Raw genomic sequence first — 12,894 nt, forward strand, 5'->3', positions numbered from 1 at the left:
TTTTTTTTGCCTTTTTTGCCTTTTGGTTTAATTTGATGCCATCTAAATATCTCATTTTTGTTAATCTTGTTATTTATAAGTTTCCTTTTCATTTTGTAGCAATCAGTAAACATGCTATAAAAGCAGGACATCTCATGTCACCTAGTAATTGGATTACTCACTCAGTTTGAAATTCCATTCTGGTATTTTGTCCCCTTGACATACATATTGGCTACTTTTCCTATTGACATGGCCAAACATCTGACAAGAAAGGACATAATGGGTGAGGGATGGATTGTGTCTCAAAGTCTTGAAAGTAAAATCTACCGTGGTAGAAAAAGCTAGGGAAGAACTGCAGTCAGGAAACACAGAGCAATGGCAGTCAGGCTCAAATCTTTCCCAGTCACAGACCCCAGTCCGAGCAACTGTGTGAGCCATGTGGGTGGGTTTGATGTGGGTCTTCCTCAGTCAGGCACTTCTAGAAACAGCCTCCCAGATAGTCCCAGAAGATGTGTTTCCATGGTGACTTAAAATCAAGTCAGCCTGACAATGAAGACCAAGCATCACCCCTATCATGTGTTGGGCCCTGGGTTCCATCCTAGCTCAGCAGAGGAAATGAAAACCCATGAGCCCATGTGCATGGCCTTGGGGGAAACAGATTTGTAAAATACAGTGTGGACTGGATCAATGAGTAATGATTGTATTGGAGGATTGAGTAATAGTCTAGTAATGTGACATTATCTTTTGAGCTCTGAGTTGTTCCCTCTATTACCTGGCAAACAAACATTACCTGACTGCCACCCTCCTCCTTCAGAAGATGTGACTTTTGGTATGCTAAAAGGCTCACTGATGACTTAGGTAGTTTTGGGATACAGACTGATGAATGGAAAGACCAAAGCAAAACTAAGAGATTTATGATTTTCCTATGCCTGTAAGCCTCCAGTGTATTTATTTCCAAGGAGGCTGAAAGTTCTTAAGAAGGGCAACAGAGAGGATTTCCTTCCAAAGGAGTTCTGAGTGCTGCACATCTCCCAACCCTGACCACAGGGATGAGAATGCTTCCTCGCAAGCAAGGAGAAGCCTTAAGGAAAGGAACCTCTGCTGTTCATAGCTGATAGGCAGCTTAACTGATGCACAACAATGCATGATGTAATGTCACAGCACAAAGGGACTCTTGCCAATGTAAGGAGACAATCCGGACTATTCTGATGGAAGTACAAGCCAGTCATCCCAGCTACTCTGAGGGCCCGAGTCCACTAGATCTCATGATCCCAGGAGTTCAAGACCAGTCTGGAAGAGATTCTCAAAAATAACAAACATATAAGGAAATCAGACTTCAAGAGTGAAACAATCCCAGAGAAATGGATATGTGTAAAAGCCACAAGGGATCCAGGCCATGAGAAATGACTGATAGCCGATCAAGCAGACAAAGTAGCCTGCATCCTGGAAGGTCCTGGGGGACCAGCAATGAGATGACATGTCTAAGACAGTCCATGTAATGGGTGCTGACAGCTAATACTTGGACAATCAGTACATAGGATTCTCAACTATTAAAATGGCCATATAAATTTTTTAACATATTTTTTACTCATTGTTAGTAATTTCATACATGTTGTATTAGTCGGGGTTCTGTAGAGCCACAGAACGTATGGGTGGTCTCTATATAGTGAGCCGATATGTTGATGACTTACAGTCTGTATAGTTCAACTCCCCAACAATGGTCAGCAGCAGCAGCAGCTGTAAATGGAAGTGCAAGGATCTAGTAGTTGTTCAGTCTCACAAGGCAAGCAGGCAAAGAAGAGAGCAAATCTTCCTTCTTCCAATGTGCTTATAGAGGTCTCCAGCAGAAGGTGTGGCCCCGATTACAGGTCTGTGCCACCATGCCTGGATCTGGGACTTGCTTTGTCCCAGATTACCTTGAACTCAGAGATCTCCCTGTCTTAGTTTTCTGGGATTCATAGCCACTAAACCTCAAGATCTCAATGCCAAGATCCAGGTCAGAAACTAAAAAAAAAAAAAAAAAAAAAAAAGAAGAAGAAGAAGAAGAAGCCATAAGTTGCCTAATAAAAAGCCCAGTGCTAGGATTTGAAAACCTCTCCTTCAGTTGTAAGATCAGGGACAATCTAGAGACCCCAAATGAATACAACCTATTGTCATTGATTTTCTTTACCCAGAAGAACTGGATAGTTAGACTCTAAAGCTGAAGACCCCACACACTTTGGCCACAGGACACAGAGAAATCAAATTGGTATTGACCAGGAAGCTTCCTCCCTATTGAGTGAGTTTTATATTACTGGAAGGTGCTATACAGGCTGCTTGTGGCAATGTCAGCAGCACTCTAAACCATTGTGAGCCTAACAAGCTATGCCCACAGGGGTACAATGGTGGCATGGGTGCTATGGGGGTTAGCTAATAAAATTATGATCGCCTGTTCTTACATGTCCACAACCCTGGATAAGCCTGGAAATAGGAAATAGAAGAAAAAGTTTAGTGATATAAAAGGGTGTAACAGACAGACAGACTAGCAGACAGAGATTAGATGAGACAAGCTATGACAGTGAGTGGGAAAATGATGGGGTTTTTATCTAAGTTTAGCTCTAACTCTGGAGGGAAAAGAAAAGGACAGCAACCCTCATGAGGTGAGCTGAGTGTTCACCGGAGATAGGACTGTAGTAAAAGCTTAGTCTGACATAGTCCCCATCTGATTATGCCGCCCAAATGCTCAGCAGAAACAAATAAATAACTGGACTGGAAGAATTTATTTTAAAAGTAAATACACACACACACACACACACACACACAATCTGGAAGGAAACATTCTAGCAAATAAACCAGACAGGAAAAGAAGAAGCCATAGACAAGGACCACGGACCAATGGAAATAACTACCTATCAAACCAACCTCTGAAGCTCCCACCCCCCACCCCCAGTATTATGCATGTTACATAGAAGATACAAAATACATATGCTTGTATCTAGGTCAGTGTTCTATTGCTCTGAAGTGAGGCCACAGCACCTCTTAGAAAGAAAAGCATTTACTTGTGACTTGCTTTCACTTTCTGAGATTCAGTTCATTATCATCATGATGGGAAACATGGCTGCACAAGTGCAGACACAGTGCTAGAGAAATTGCTGAGAGTTGTCTATCCAGATAACAGGCAGCAGGAAGAGAGGCCCAGGCTTGGACTTCTGAAACCTCAAAGCCCACCTGCTATTGACACACTTCCTCCAAAAAGGCCACACCTCCTAATCCTTTCAAATAGTGCTACTCCCTGGTGACCAAGCATTGGGCCCATGGGGGCCATTCTTATTCGGCTTGAATTTTTTTTGTTTTTTTGATTTTTTTTTTAAAGAAAAGGCTTTAAAGGGAGATGCAAGGAACCCAGCTGTCTGCCAAAAGAAAGCCTGTCTATGTATTTAATAGAATTTAATCAAGCCTCAGAAAGTGCCAAATTAATATTATCTTCAGGAACATGAAGAGAACCAATGAGCACCATGCTATGTGACAAAGCCACACTGAGAAACATAAGTGGCTCATGTTTTCTCTTACAGATACAATCTAGACTGTAGCAAAAGTCATAAACCTAGGAGTGGGGCTGTTTGGAGAGAGAAAGGATGTCAGTGGGGAGCAGAGAGGAGGGACAGAGGGTGACTGTGATGGACCATCATCGTAATCATGGAAGAAAATGGTCATGCAAAAACATCTAATGTTGCACAACGACTACAAGCTAATAAAGTAGTCAAAATAAAGACCATCAAGAGAGTGAATGAGGCTGGAGAGAAAGTGAGAGTGGAAATAACTAATAATTGCAGTCCATGCTGTCATCATGTCCTTGCCCCAAACCGCCTGTGATGGTTTGTATATCCTTGGACCAGGGAGTGGCACCATCTGAAGGTGTGGCCTTGTTGGAATAGGTGTGACCTGGTTGGAATGGGTGTGTCACTGTGGGTGTGGGTATAAGATCCTCACCCTAGTTGCCTGGAAGTCAGTCTTCTACTAGCAGCCTTTGGATGAAGACATAGAACTCTCAGCTCCTCCTGCGCCATGCCTGCCTGGATACTGCCATGCTCCCACCTTGATGATAATGGACTGAACCTCTGAACCTGTAAGCCAGCCCCAATTAAATGTTGTTTTTTTATAAGACTTGCCTTGGTCATAGTGTCTGTTCACAGCAGTAAAACCCTAACTAATACACCGCCCATCATTCAAGTAACCACAACAGTAATTTATTTTATAAGAGCATAATTATACTTAAATAATAGAAATACACTTTCCATCCAAAGCGGAACAAATCAGTCTTACTGCATCCAGTAACAAGTCCAAATCCTCTAAAGAATTTTTTGTTTCTCCTTTAATTTTGTCACGAAGTGATATCAGTTCCCAGTCATCACCACTTGCCATACACCTAAAATATGTCATATACGAGTAGGAGAAATGGAAAGGGGGAAAAGTAAAAGTTAGTTCACATATAAGTCATATAGAAATAGACACCAATAACTATAGTTGTTGTTTGCTTGAGACACAGTCTCTCGAGATAGTCCTGGCTGTCCTAGAAATTGCTATGTAAACCAGACTGGCCTTGAACTCTCAGAGAACTACACTCTCTATCCCGAGTGGAGTGCTGTGGTTAAAGGTGTGTACCACCACACTGGGTTTCCCATCTGTCTTTTCTTTCTTTCTTTTTCTTTTTCTTTTTTTTTTTTTTTTTTTTTTGGTTATTTTCAAAATAGGGTTTCTCTGTATAGCTCTGGCTGTCCTGGAACTCACTTTGTAGACCAGGCTGGCCTCGAACTCAGAAATCCCCCTGCCTCTGACTCTGCCTCCCAAGTGCTGGGATTAAAGGCATACACCACCACTGCCCGGCTTAGTCAGGGTTTCTATTCCTGCACAAACACCATGGCAAGTTGGGGAGGAAAGGTTTATTCAGCTTTATTTCACACTGCTGTTCATCACCAAAGGAAGTCTGGACTGGAACTCAAGTAGGTCAGGAAGCAGGAGCTGCTGCAGAGGCCATGGAGGGATGTTTCTTACTGGCCAGCTTCCCCAGGCTTGCTCAGTTTGCTTACTTATAGATCCCAGGACTACCAGCCCAGGGATGGCACCACCCACAATGGCCCTTCCACCCTAGATCACTAATTGAAATAGTGCCTTACAGCTGGATCTCATGGAGGCATTTCCTCAAGGGAGGCTCCTTTCTCTGTGAAGACTCCAGCTTGTGTCAAGTTGATACACAAAACCAGCCAATACACCATCCTTATGCACAGTATGTCTTTAGCCAGCACTGTACTTTGGTTTCTGGCAGAAAATCTTTTTATTCCTATGCAATCTAAGGTGCTACACACATGTGCCTTGGGTTATAAATGAAAAACTGGGTGGATCCCAATTCTGTTGCCCTGGTTCTCAAACTTATGTATTCTGACAGTGGGATTAAAACCTCATCTTGGTAGTGGTTCCCATAGCACTGCCTCCTTGTAAGAAGTCTGCAACTCCATGATGACCTTTCATTCTGCTTTTATAGCTCTTCTTACTTACTATATAACTTATTACCCAGACCAGAGGCTCAAAGAGTGAAATGAAGCTTTATCAGAGAAACAAGTGAATACCAAAAACGCCCTAGAAGTAAAGGAAGTCCGAACAGGGAGAGGGGGAAGCAGGTAACTCCAACCCTGGTGAAGCCTTCAGTTGATTTCACAGGGACACTGGAGCAGGGGTGCTTGGCAGAACTGTTCTGAGACAGGGAAAAGTCTTTGGGCCTCTGGGTCACTCACCTTTGGAACAGACTCTCTCCAGGTAGAGGTGACTTTGGCAGAAGGCAGGTCCTGGCAGACTTTTTTCCCCTTTTGAGGAAACAAGTACTTCAGTCCAGAAAGTAAACTCTCCATGCCACATGCTTGGCCATGTCGCCATTGTGCCTCTTCCTGTGAGGTCCCATTTCAGGTATGCCTTGTTGATTTTATTTATTTAACTTCATTTGTTTATATCTCTGCAATACTGGAACTGAGCTGAGGCCTCACACATGTTAGGTAAGCTGTCTACCACTATGCTACAACCCCAGTCCTTGTCATGAGAGACAGAGAGGGTCCAACATCAACGATCCTTACCCAGTCCCTTGAGTAGCATTATCTCTGATGGTAACTGTACTGGCTATTTTTGTGTCAACTTGACACAGCTGGAGTTATCACAGAGAAAGGAGCTTCAGTTGAGGAAATGCCTCCATGAGATCCAACTGTAAGGCATTTTCTCAATTAGTGATCAAGGGGGAAAGGCCCCTTGTGGGTGGGACCTTCTCTGGGCTGGTAGTCTTGGGTTCTATAAGAGAGCAGGCTGAGCAAGCCAGGGGAGGCAAGCCAGTAAAGAACATCCCTCCATGGCCTCTGTATCAGCTCCTGCTCCCTGACCTGTCTGAGTTCCAGTCCTGACTTCCTTTGGTGATGAAGAGCAGCATGGAAGTGTAAGCCGAATAAACCCTTTCCTCCCCAACTTGCTTCTTGGTCATGATGTTTGTGCAGGAATAGAAACCCTGACTAAGACAAATTGGTACCAGCAGAGTGGGGTATTCCTGTGACAACCTGACCATGTTTTGGGGAGGACTGTGGAAGGATTTTGGAACTTTCTGTCAGATGTTGTGTAGGAGCTTGGAAGATAATGCTGAGAACAGTGCAGAAGATGGAGGCCTGGTTTGTGAAATTTCAGAGGGAAAATTAAAGACTTTTCAGGGCCATTGCTGTTTTGATTGTGAAGATTTTGTAGTTCTGGTTAGCTGGGGCTGAAGAATCAGCTGTGATTAACAAGATACCAGAACTACTAAAGCAAAAACTTTGCATTACTGGGACTATTGATGCTGGTTAGCTGGAGCTAAGAAATTAGCGGTGATTAAGAAGAGACCAGCATCGTTGAGGTGACATCTTCTGGGAAGTGTTTTCTGAAAGCACAAAGAGGCTGTGTTCCAGAGATAGGCAAGGTTGTACTCCTTCTGCAGTGGGACTTGGTAATGTGTAAGGGTCACCCAGGTGGTACTGGTTTTGAAGGCATGAAGGGGTCACACAGCAGCTCAGGCTTGGCACTGTGAGAGGCCTTGGAAGGCCATTGGTGAAGGTGCAGCCCCAGTTGTAATTGAAGGCCCAGGACTGAAGGGGTCACGCAGTGTTTTGGAGATGCCAGTACCACGAGATGACCACCAAGAGCAGCAGCAGCAGTGGAGTACAGGCATCTGGAGCCCAGAGGACGATGTGTGTGCTACAAAGGGCATGGCTGGAGAAGTGACCCAAGCCCTTGGAAGAGCCCAGAAGATCGTGAGTTGGATCCCAGACGTTGGACGGTTGGAGATTGATTTTTGCTTTGATTGTGACTGTGCCCTGATATTTTCCCTCTTGAAGGAAGAAACTGTTTTAGTGGAGCCCACAGTTAAGAAGCTTTTAATTGTAAAAAGACTTTGGATTTTAAAAGAGATGGATATTTTAAAGAGATTGAAATTTTAAGAATATGTAAAGACTGTGGGACTTTTAAAGTTATTTAGATCTTGAGGATGAATAAGAATGTAAGGGTTGAGGCTTACTAGTGATGTGTTTGTGTGTCAAGTTGACAAGGGGTCAATTGTACTGGCTATTTTTGTGTCAACTTGACACAGCTGGAGTTATCACAGAGAAAGGAGCTTCAGTTGAGGAAATGCCTCCATGAGATCCAACTGTAAGGCATTTTCTCAATTAGTGATCAAGGGGGAAAGGCCCCTTGTGGGTGGGACCTTCTCTGGGCTGGTAGTCTTGGGTTCTATAAGAGAGCAGGCTGAGCAAGCCAGGGGAGGCAAGCCAGTAAAGAACATCCCTCCATGGCCTCTGTATCAGCTCCTGCTCCCTGACCTGTCTGAGTTCCAGTCCTGACTTCCTTTGGTGATGAAGAGCAGCATGGAAGTGTAAGCCGAATAAACCCTTTCCTCCCCAACTTGCTTCTTGGTCATGATGTTTGTGCAGGAATAGAAACCCTGACTAAGACAGTAACCATACATCCTTGCTCTAATTATAAATCAATTCGCTTTTCCTTGATCCCATACACAATGGAACAGGCCATTCCCATTGCAGAGTCCCCTTCCTGAGACCTCGGGGCTCTACTTGGCTTCGGACACTGATACCAGTCTCAGTTCTGTCACAAACAGTTTCTTCTGGGCCCTGCCTGAAAGTGGAAGAGCAACACGGGCCTAAGAAATTCACCCCAGCAGACCTCTTTAAACAGTCTTTACATTTTGTCATGCATGACTGATATTGTCAGCCTGACAGGATTCAGAATCACCAAAGAGATAAGTCTCTGGACATGTCTTCTAATAATTTTTCTAGATTAGGTTAATTGAGGAAGGGAAGACCCTCTCTGAAAATGTGGGATGTACATCTTCATGGACTAGGGTCCACTACTGGACAAAAAGGGAAAGTGAGCTGGACACATCACCAACCTCCTCCTTCTCCTCCTTCTCCTCCTTCTCCTCCTCCTCCTCCAGGTCAGTTGTGACCAGTTGTCATGCCTTCCTCCCCATGATGGACTGTATGTCCTTGAGGTGTGAGTCAAAGCAGACCCTTTCTTCCTCTAGTTCTTTTCATCGGGAGTTTGGCCATAGCAATGCAAGACCTGAGCCTCAGCTACCTCGTCTGGCAGGAAGGGTTCTTGTGAGGACTAACATAGAACATGTATACACTCTGCACACCAGGCACATAGTAAATGCTCATTTAAACAGCACCTCCACATGCAATGGTTCACTGTGTTATACCTCTGAAGATACTTATGATTGGTCGGTATTATTAAAGTCATCATGACTGTTGCCTTGAAAACTACCACCCAAAGTGTATAATGCTGTGAAGACAGAACCTCTGAGGACTCTCACAATGGCCTGAAGATGCTGCATTGGAAAAAGAAAAATGGTTATAACTGTCCTGTAAATGCATGTCTGCTGTGTCCTTGTCAAGAAACTGACACCTTAATAAGGTTCCATATGACCTGATTGTGAGCACAGATATGGATATTTTAAACACCTTTAACTTAATCTTTAATACTGCCTTTTCTAATTTGCAGCTTCTGTAACCTAACAACTATTTTTGCGATTGAGAGCTTAGGAATGATTCCCAGGTAATGGGCAGTTTTTCTTGTTTGCTTGTTTTATTCAATTTCCTGGGTTGTCTTTTTTGAGACAAAATCTCGTAAACCAGGCTGGCCTAGGACTCTTCGTCCCCCCATCTAGCACAATGCCTGGTAGAAAGACTATGCTGACCGTGGTTCCAAAAAGAACCCTTTGCTTGGTCATGGAGGAGAAGAATCACACTGAGAAAACTGCAGGCCCAGAGAAAGTAACAGTACAGCGATCTGCTCCAAGCAGACACTGAGACCTCAAGTAGAAACCAACCCTTAAGTATCTGGATTAAAATGTAAGCCCTCTCGTAGGAGGTACCTCCACAGAAACCCAGATGAAGAGACCTGAAGTGAAGGGCCCTCAGCACAGAGTAGCTTCCAATATCCAGACACTCACATACACTCACACTCACACATACTGACATACACATGCTCACGCACGCATACACTCTCTCCCGTGCTATCACAGATATACTCACAAACACATACACATTCATACATATATACAATCGCTCACGTAGTCATACACATACTTACACACACGCTCACATACTCATATACACACACACAGACACATGCTCACCTGTTCTCTCACAAATACACCCACACTCTTACACATATGCATGCTCTCACACACAAAACAAATGCTCAGTTACCACCAGCCATGTAACCATGCCCTAAGCCTGGAAGGGTAGCTCCCTATACTCCGTAGCCAGAGGTGAGAGGATCACTTGAGCCCAGGAGTTCCAGGCCAGCCTGGAAACACACTAAGGCCATGTCTCCATGTGTGTCCCCGCCCATCCCTCTGTATTTGTGTCAGTGAGTGATGACAACATCTTCATGCTGACGATGCCAAGTTGGCAGTTCTCCTTATTCTTTTGCCTTCCTGGAATGTCACCTGTTAACAAATGCTGAGACTGAATACAGCTTGGACCTAACCCCTTCTCTCCATTTCCTCACCCACATCATCACGTCCTTCTCCCATCGTGTCTCACACCCATGAAACTCCCTCCTGTTGCTCTATGCCTAAACTCCAACTCTTTTCTTACTGTATGCTTTCTCTTATCTGATGCATGCCCACCTGTTTTGGTTTCTGTTTGTTTGTTTGTTTAGTTGGGGATGGGAGTGTTGGTTTTAGGGGGAGGTATTTAGATGGACTTTGGCTACTTTGTGGGTTCTTCATCTACCCTTCTTGATCCCATTTCCTCCACTCTTTTAACCCCCTAACACTAGATACCAGAGAAAAAAGGATAGAGGGGACAGGGGAAGGGAGATGTTATCATTAAGACTATTTCCTGCATCGAGTTCCTTGGGGCAAGTTTGATCTTTGCCATCAGTATATCTTATTTCTTCTACTCTTCCTTCTCCTCCTCCTTTTTTCTCCTCCTCCTCTTCTTTGTGAATGACTTCTTAATAGACCACAACCAACCTACAGCCTACCACAACCAAACTCTCAGGGTCCTAGCATTTATATACCCTCTGAAAAGTCCCCAGAATTCCAAACATCCCAAAATGGCAGCACTGTGGTCAATCTGAAGCAGCCCCTCATCCTACACCTGGAATGAAAACAAAATCATAGTCCTAGTTCTGTGTTTGTTTTTTAAAAAACAGAACAAAACAAAACAAAATTCCCACAGCAGGTGGGGGCAGGGGCAGGGGTGTCATTTTTTTTCCTTTTCCATTTTTCCCTCAGTGCTAGAAAGCATACCCAAGGACCTCATTCCTGGTAGACAAGGCCTCTGACATTGAATCCCCTCCCCAGTGCTTTTGGCCATCTCTCCTCATTTCTACCCACATCGTCCTTCAGGTTCTACAGTTGCAGCCACACAGAACTAAGTTACATTCCAGAATGACCCAGAAGGTCCTCCATGCTTCTTCACATGTCCATGGCCTTGCATACAAGTCTTTCCTTTCCTAAAGCACTGTTTAGCCACAGCCACTTCCTCCTCTGCAAGGCTTCTCTGGCTGACTCTTATCTACTCTTGGTTCTGTCTTCTGCACCACTCCACGGGGTCCTTTCATGCTTCCTTCTCTCCAGCTGATCATACAGGTCTCCCGGGAAGCCTCGGGCAAGCTATTTAACCATGTTGAGGAAAGATGCTGGGGCTTCTTACTCCATTTCTGCCACCAGCAAGGGAGGGAGCTGTTCTAAGACAGTGGGATTGAGTAGATTAACAGGCAGAGAATGGAGAGTGACTGTCTGATGGCTCCTTTGTTGTTGTTATTCCAGATCAAGTGTCTACCTGGTAGCTGCCTTCATTTTTGTCCTGATGGTCACATTCATCACCATTCTAGTTCTGAGCTATTTCTGGTACTCGAAGATTTACAGGCAGTTTATTATTGAGCCACTTCACAAGCCTCCTGCAAAACAGAAAAAAAATTAGGAAACTGGAGTGTTAACTCTGAATACATATACGTATTTAGATAATATACATTTAAGTAATTATATTAAGAATGTATGTTTGCCTAAGAAACATTAAATATAAGCTCATACTATTATTAAATTCAATATCTGAAAAATATTGTTACATTATTCCCCCAAATAGCTAGCATGCATTGTATTATTGTGTTTTTTATTCCATTATAATGGTAGCATATATACTCTTACATTTGAATTTAAAAAACCATAAAAAACATCCAGTTACCTTTGGTCTTATGGTGCTTCCTAACAATGAACGTTTTTGACAGAGAATAAATGTGTCAAGTATTATTTTATTGGATCATATGTTTATAGTTGTGGTTAATTTATATATAAGAACTTAATAAAAGCACATGTATTTAAGTCATCTGTTTTGAAATAGATTTCATAAGCTTGTCTAGTGGTAGGTTTCACATACAAGTTGCAGACGTTATCTAGAAAAGGTCATCTTGGGCTGGAGAGATGGCTTAGCCATTAATTAAAGTCGAGGTTCACAACCAAAAATATTTAACGGGGCACCTAATAGTCCTCATTTTAATGCTCTTTTAACCTTTGATTCTCATGTTCAAATTTTGCTTTTTAATTTATCCAAACTGTATTGGAACTTTAAAAAAATTTTTTTGATGTTTGTCCTATAGGGCTTCAGACCCCTTCAGCTCCTGGGTACTTACTCTGGCTCCTTCATTGGAGACCTTGTGCTCCATCCAATGGATGAATGTGAGCATCCACATCTGTATTTGCCAGGTACTGGCAGAACTCACAGGAGACAGCTATGTCAGGCTCCTGTCAGCAGGCTCTTGTTGGCATTTACCTAGTGTCTGGGTTTGGTGGTTATTTATGGGGTGGATCCCCAAGTGGGACAGTCTCTGGATAGTCGTTCCTTCGAGCTCTGCTCCAAACCTTGTCTCTGTAACACTTTCATGATTATTTTGTTCCCCACTCTAAGAAGGAACATAATATCCACATTTTGGTCTTCCTTCTTCTTGAGTTTCATGTGTTTTGCAAATTGTATCTTGGGTATTCTACATTTCTGGGGTAATATCCACTTATCAGTTGTTGGGAGCTATTAAGACAATACTATTGTCCTGATCTCTGAATTGGGCCTCTCCCCCCAAGAAGAAAAGGGGGTCAAAAGCGGGCCACCGACACACCGCTCTGAGAACAACCACAGATTGTTCCAGCCCTAAGTCAGCGCCCGGATGTCCTGACCTCAAGATGTACCCTGATACCACCAAGTTCCTGCTTCCCCGTGTAGTCGCCAAAAGAAAAACTTCCGCTGCCCCATCCCTTCTTCTGAGAAGTACTTCCTCTTTTTCTGCTACCCCATCCCTCCTGCTGAGAAGTACTTTCCCCTTTTGCTTGTGCATTTAAACCTTGGGCCTGGCTAA

The 12,894-nt window shown here is 43.6% G+C and overlaps 1 protein-coding gene across 8 annotated transcripts in view; it reads left to right on the forward strand.

Moving 5' to 3' along the window:
- LOC110288950 (cation channel sperm-associated protein subunit epsilon-like protein) overlaps window positions 1-11,650 on the forward strand; it is a 144,853-nt gene extending 133,203 nt beyond the window's left edge. For all 8 annotated transcript variants that reach the window (XM_085843330.1, XM_085843322.1, XM_085843329.1 and 5 more), the window contains 2 exons: window positions 9,034-9,087; window positions 11,318-11,650. In XM_085843330.1, coding sequence (XP_085699456.1) covers window positions 9,034-9,087; window positions 11,318-11,471 — 208 coding nt within the window. In that variant the 3' untranslated portion in view covers window positions 11,472-11,650. The remainder of the gene's footprint in view (window positions 1-9,033; window positions 9,088-11,317) is intronic.
- The last annotated feature ends 1,244 nt before the right edge of the window (window positions 11,651-12,894 follow it).

The sequence above is a fragment of the Mus caroli genome, unplaced genomic scaffold (assembly GCF_978045245.1).
Source record: "Mus caroli unplaced genomic scaffold, Mus_caroli_1 scaffold_1, whole genome shotgun sequence".
NCBI lineage: Eukaryota > Metazoa > Chordata > Mammalia > Rodentia > Muridae > Mus > Mus caroli.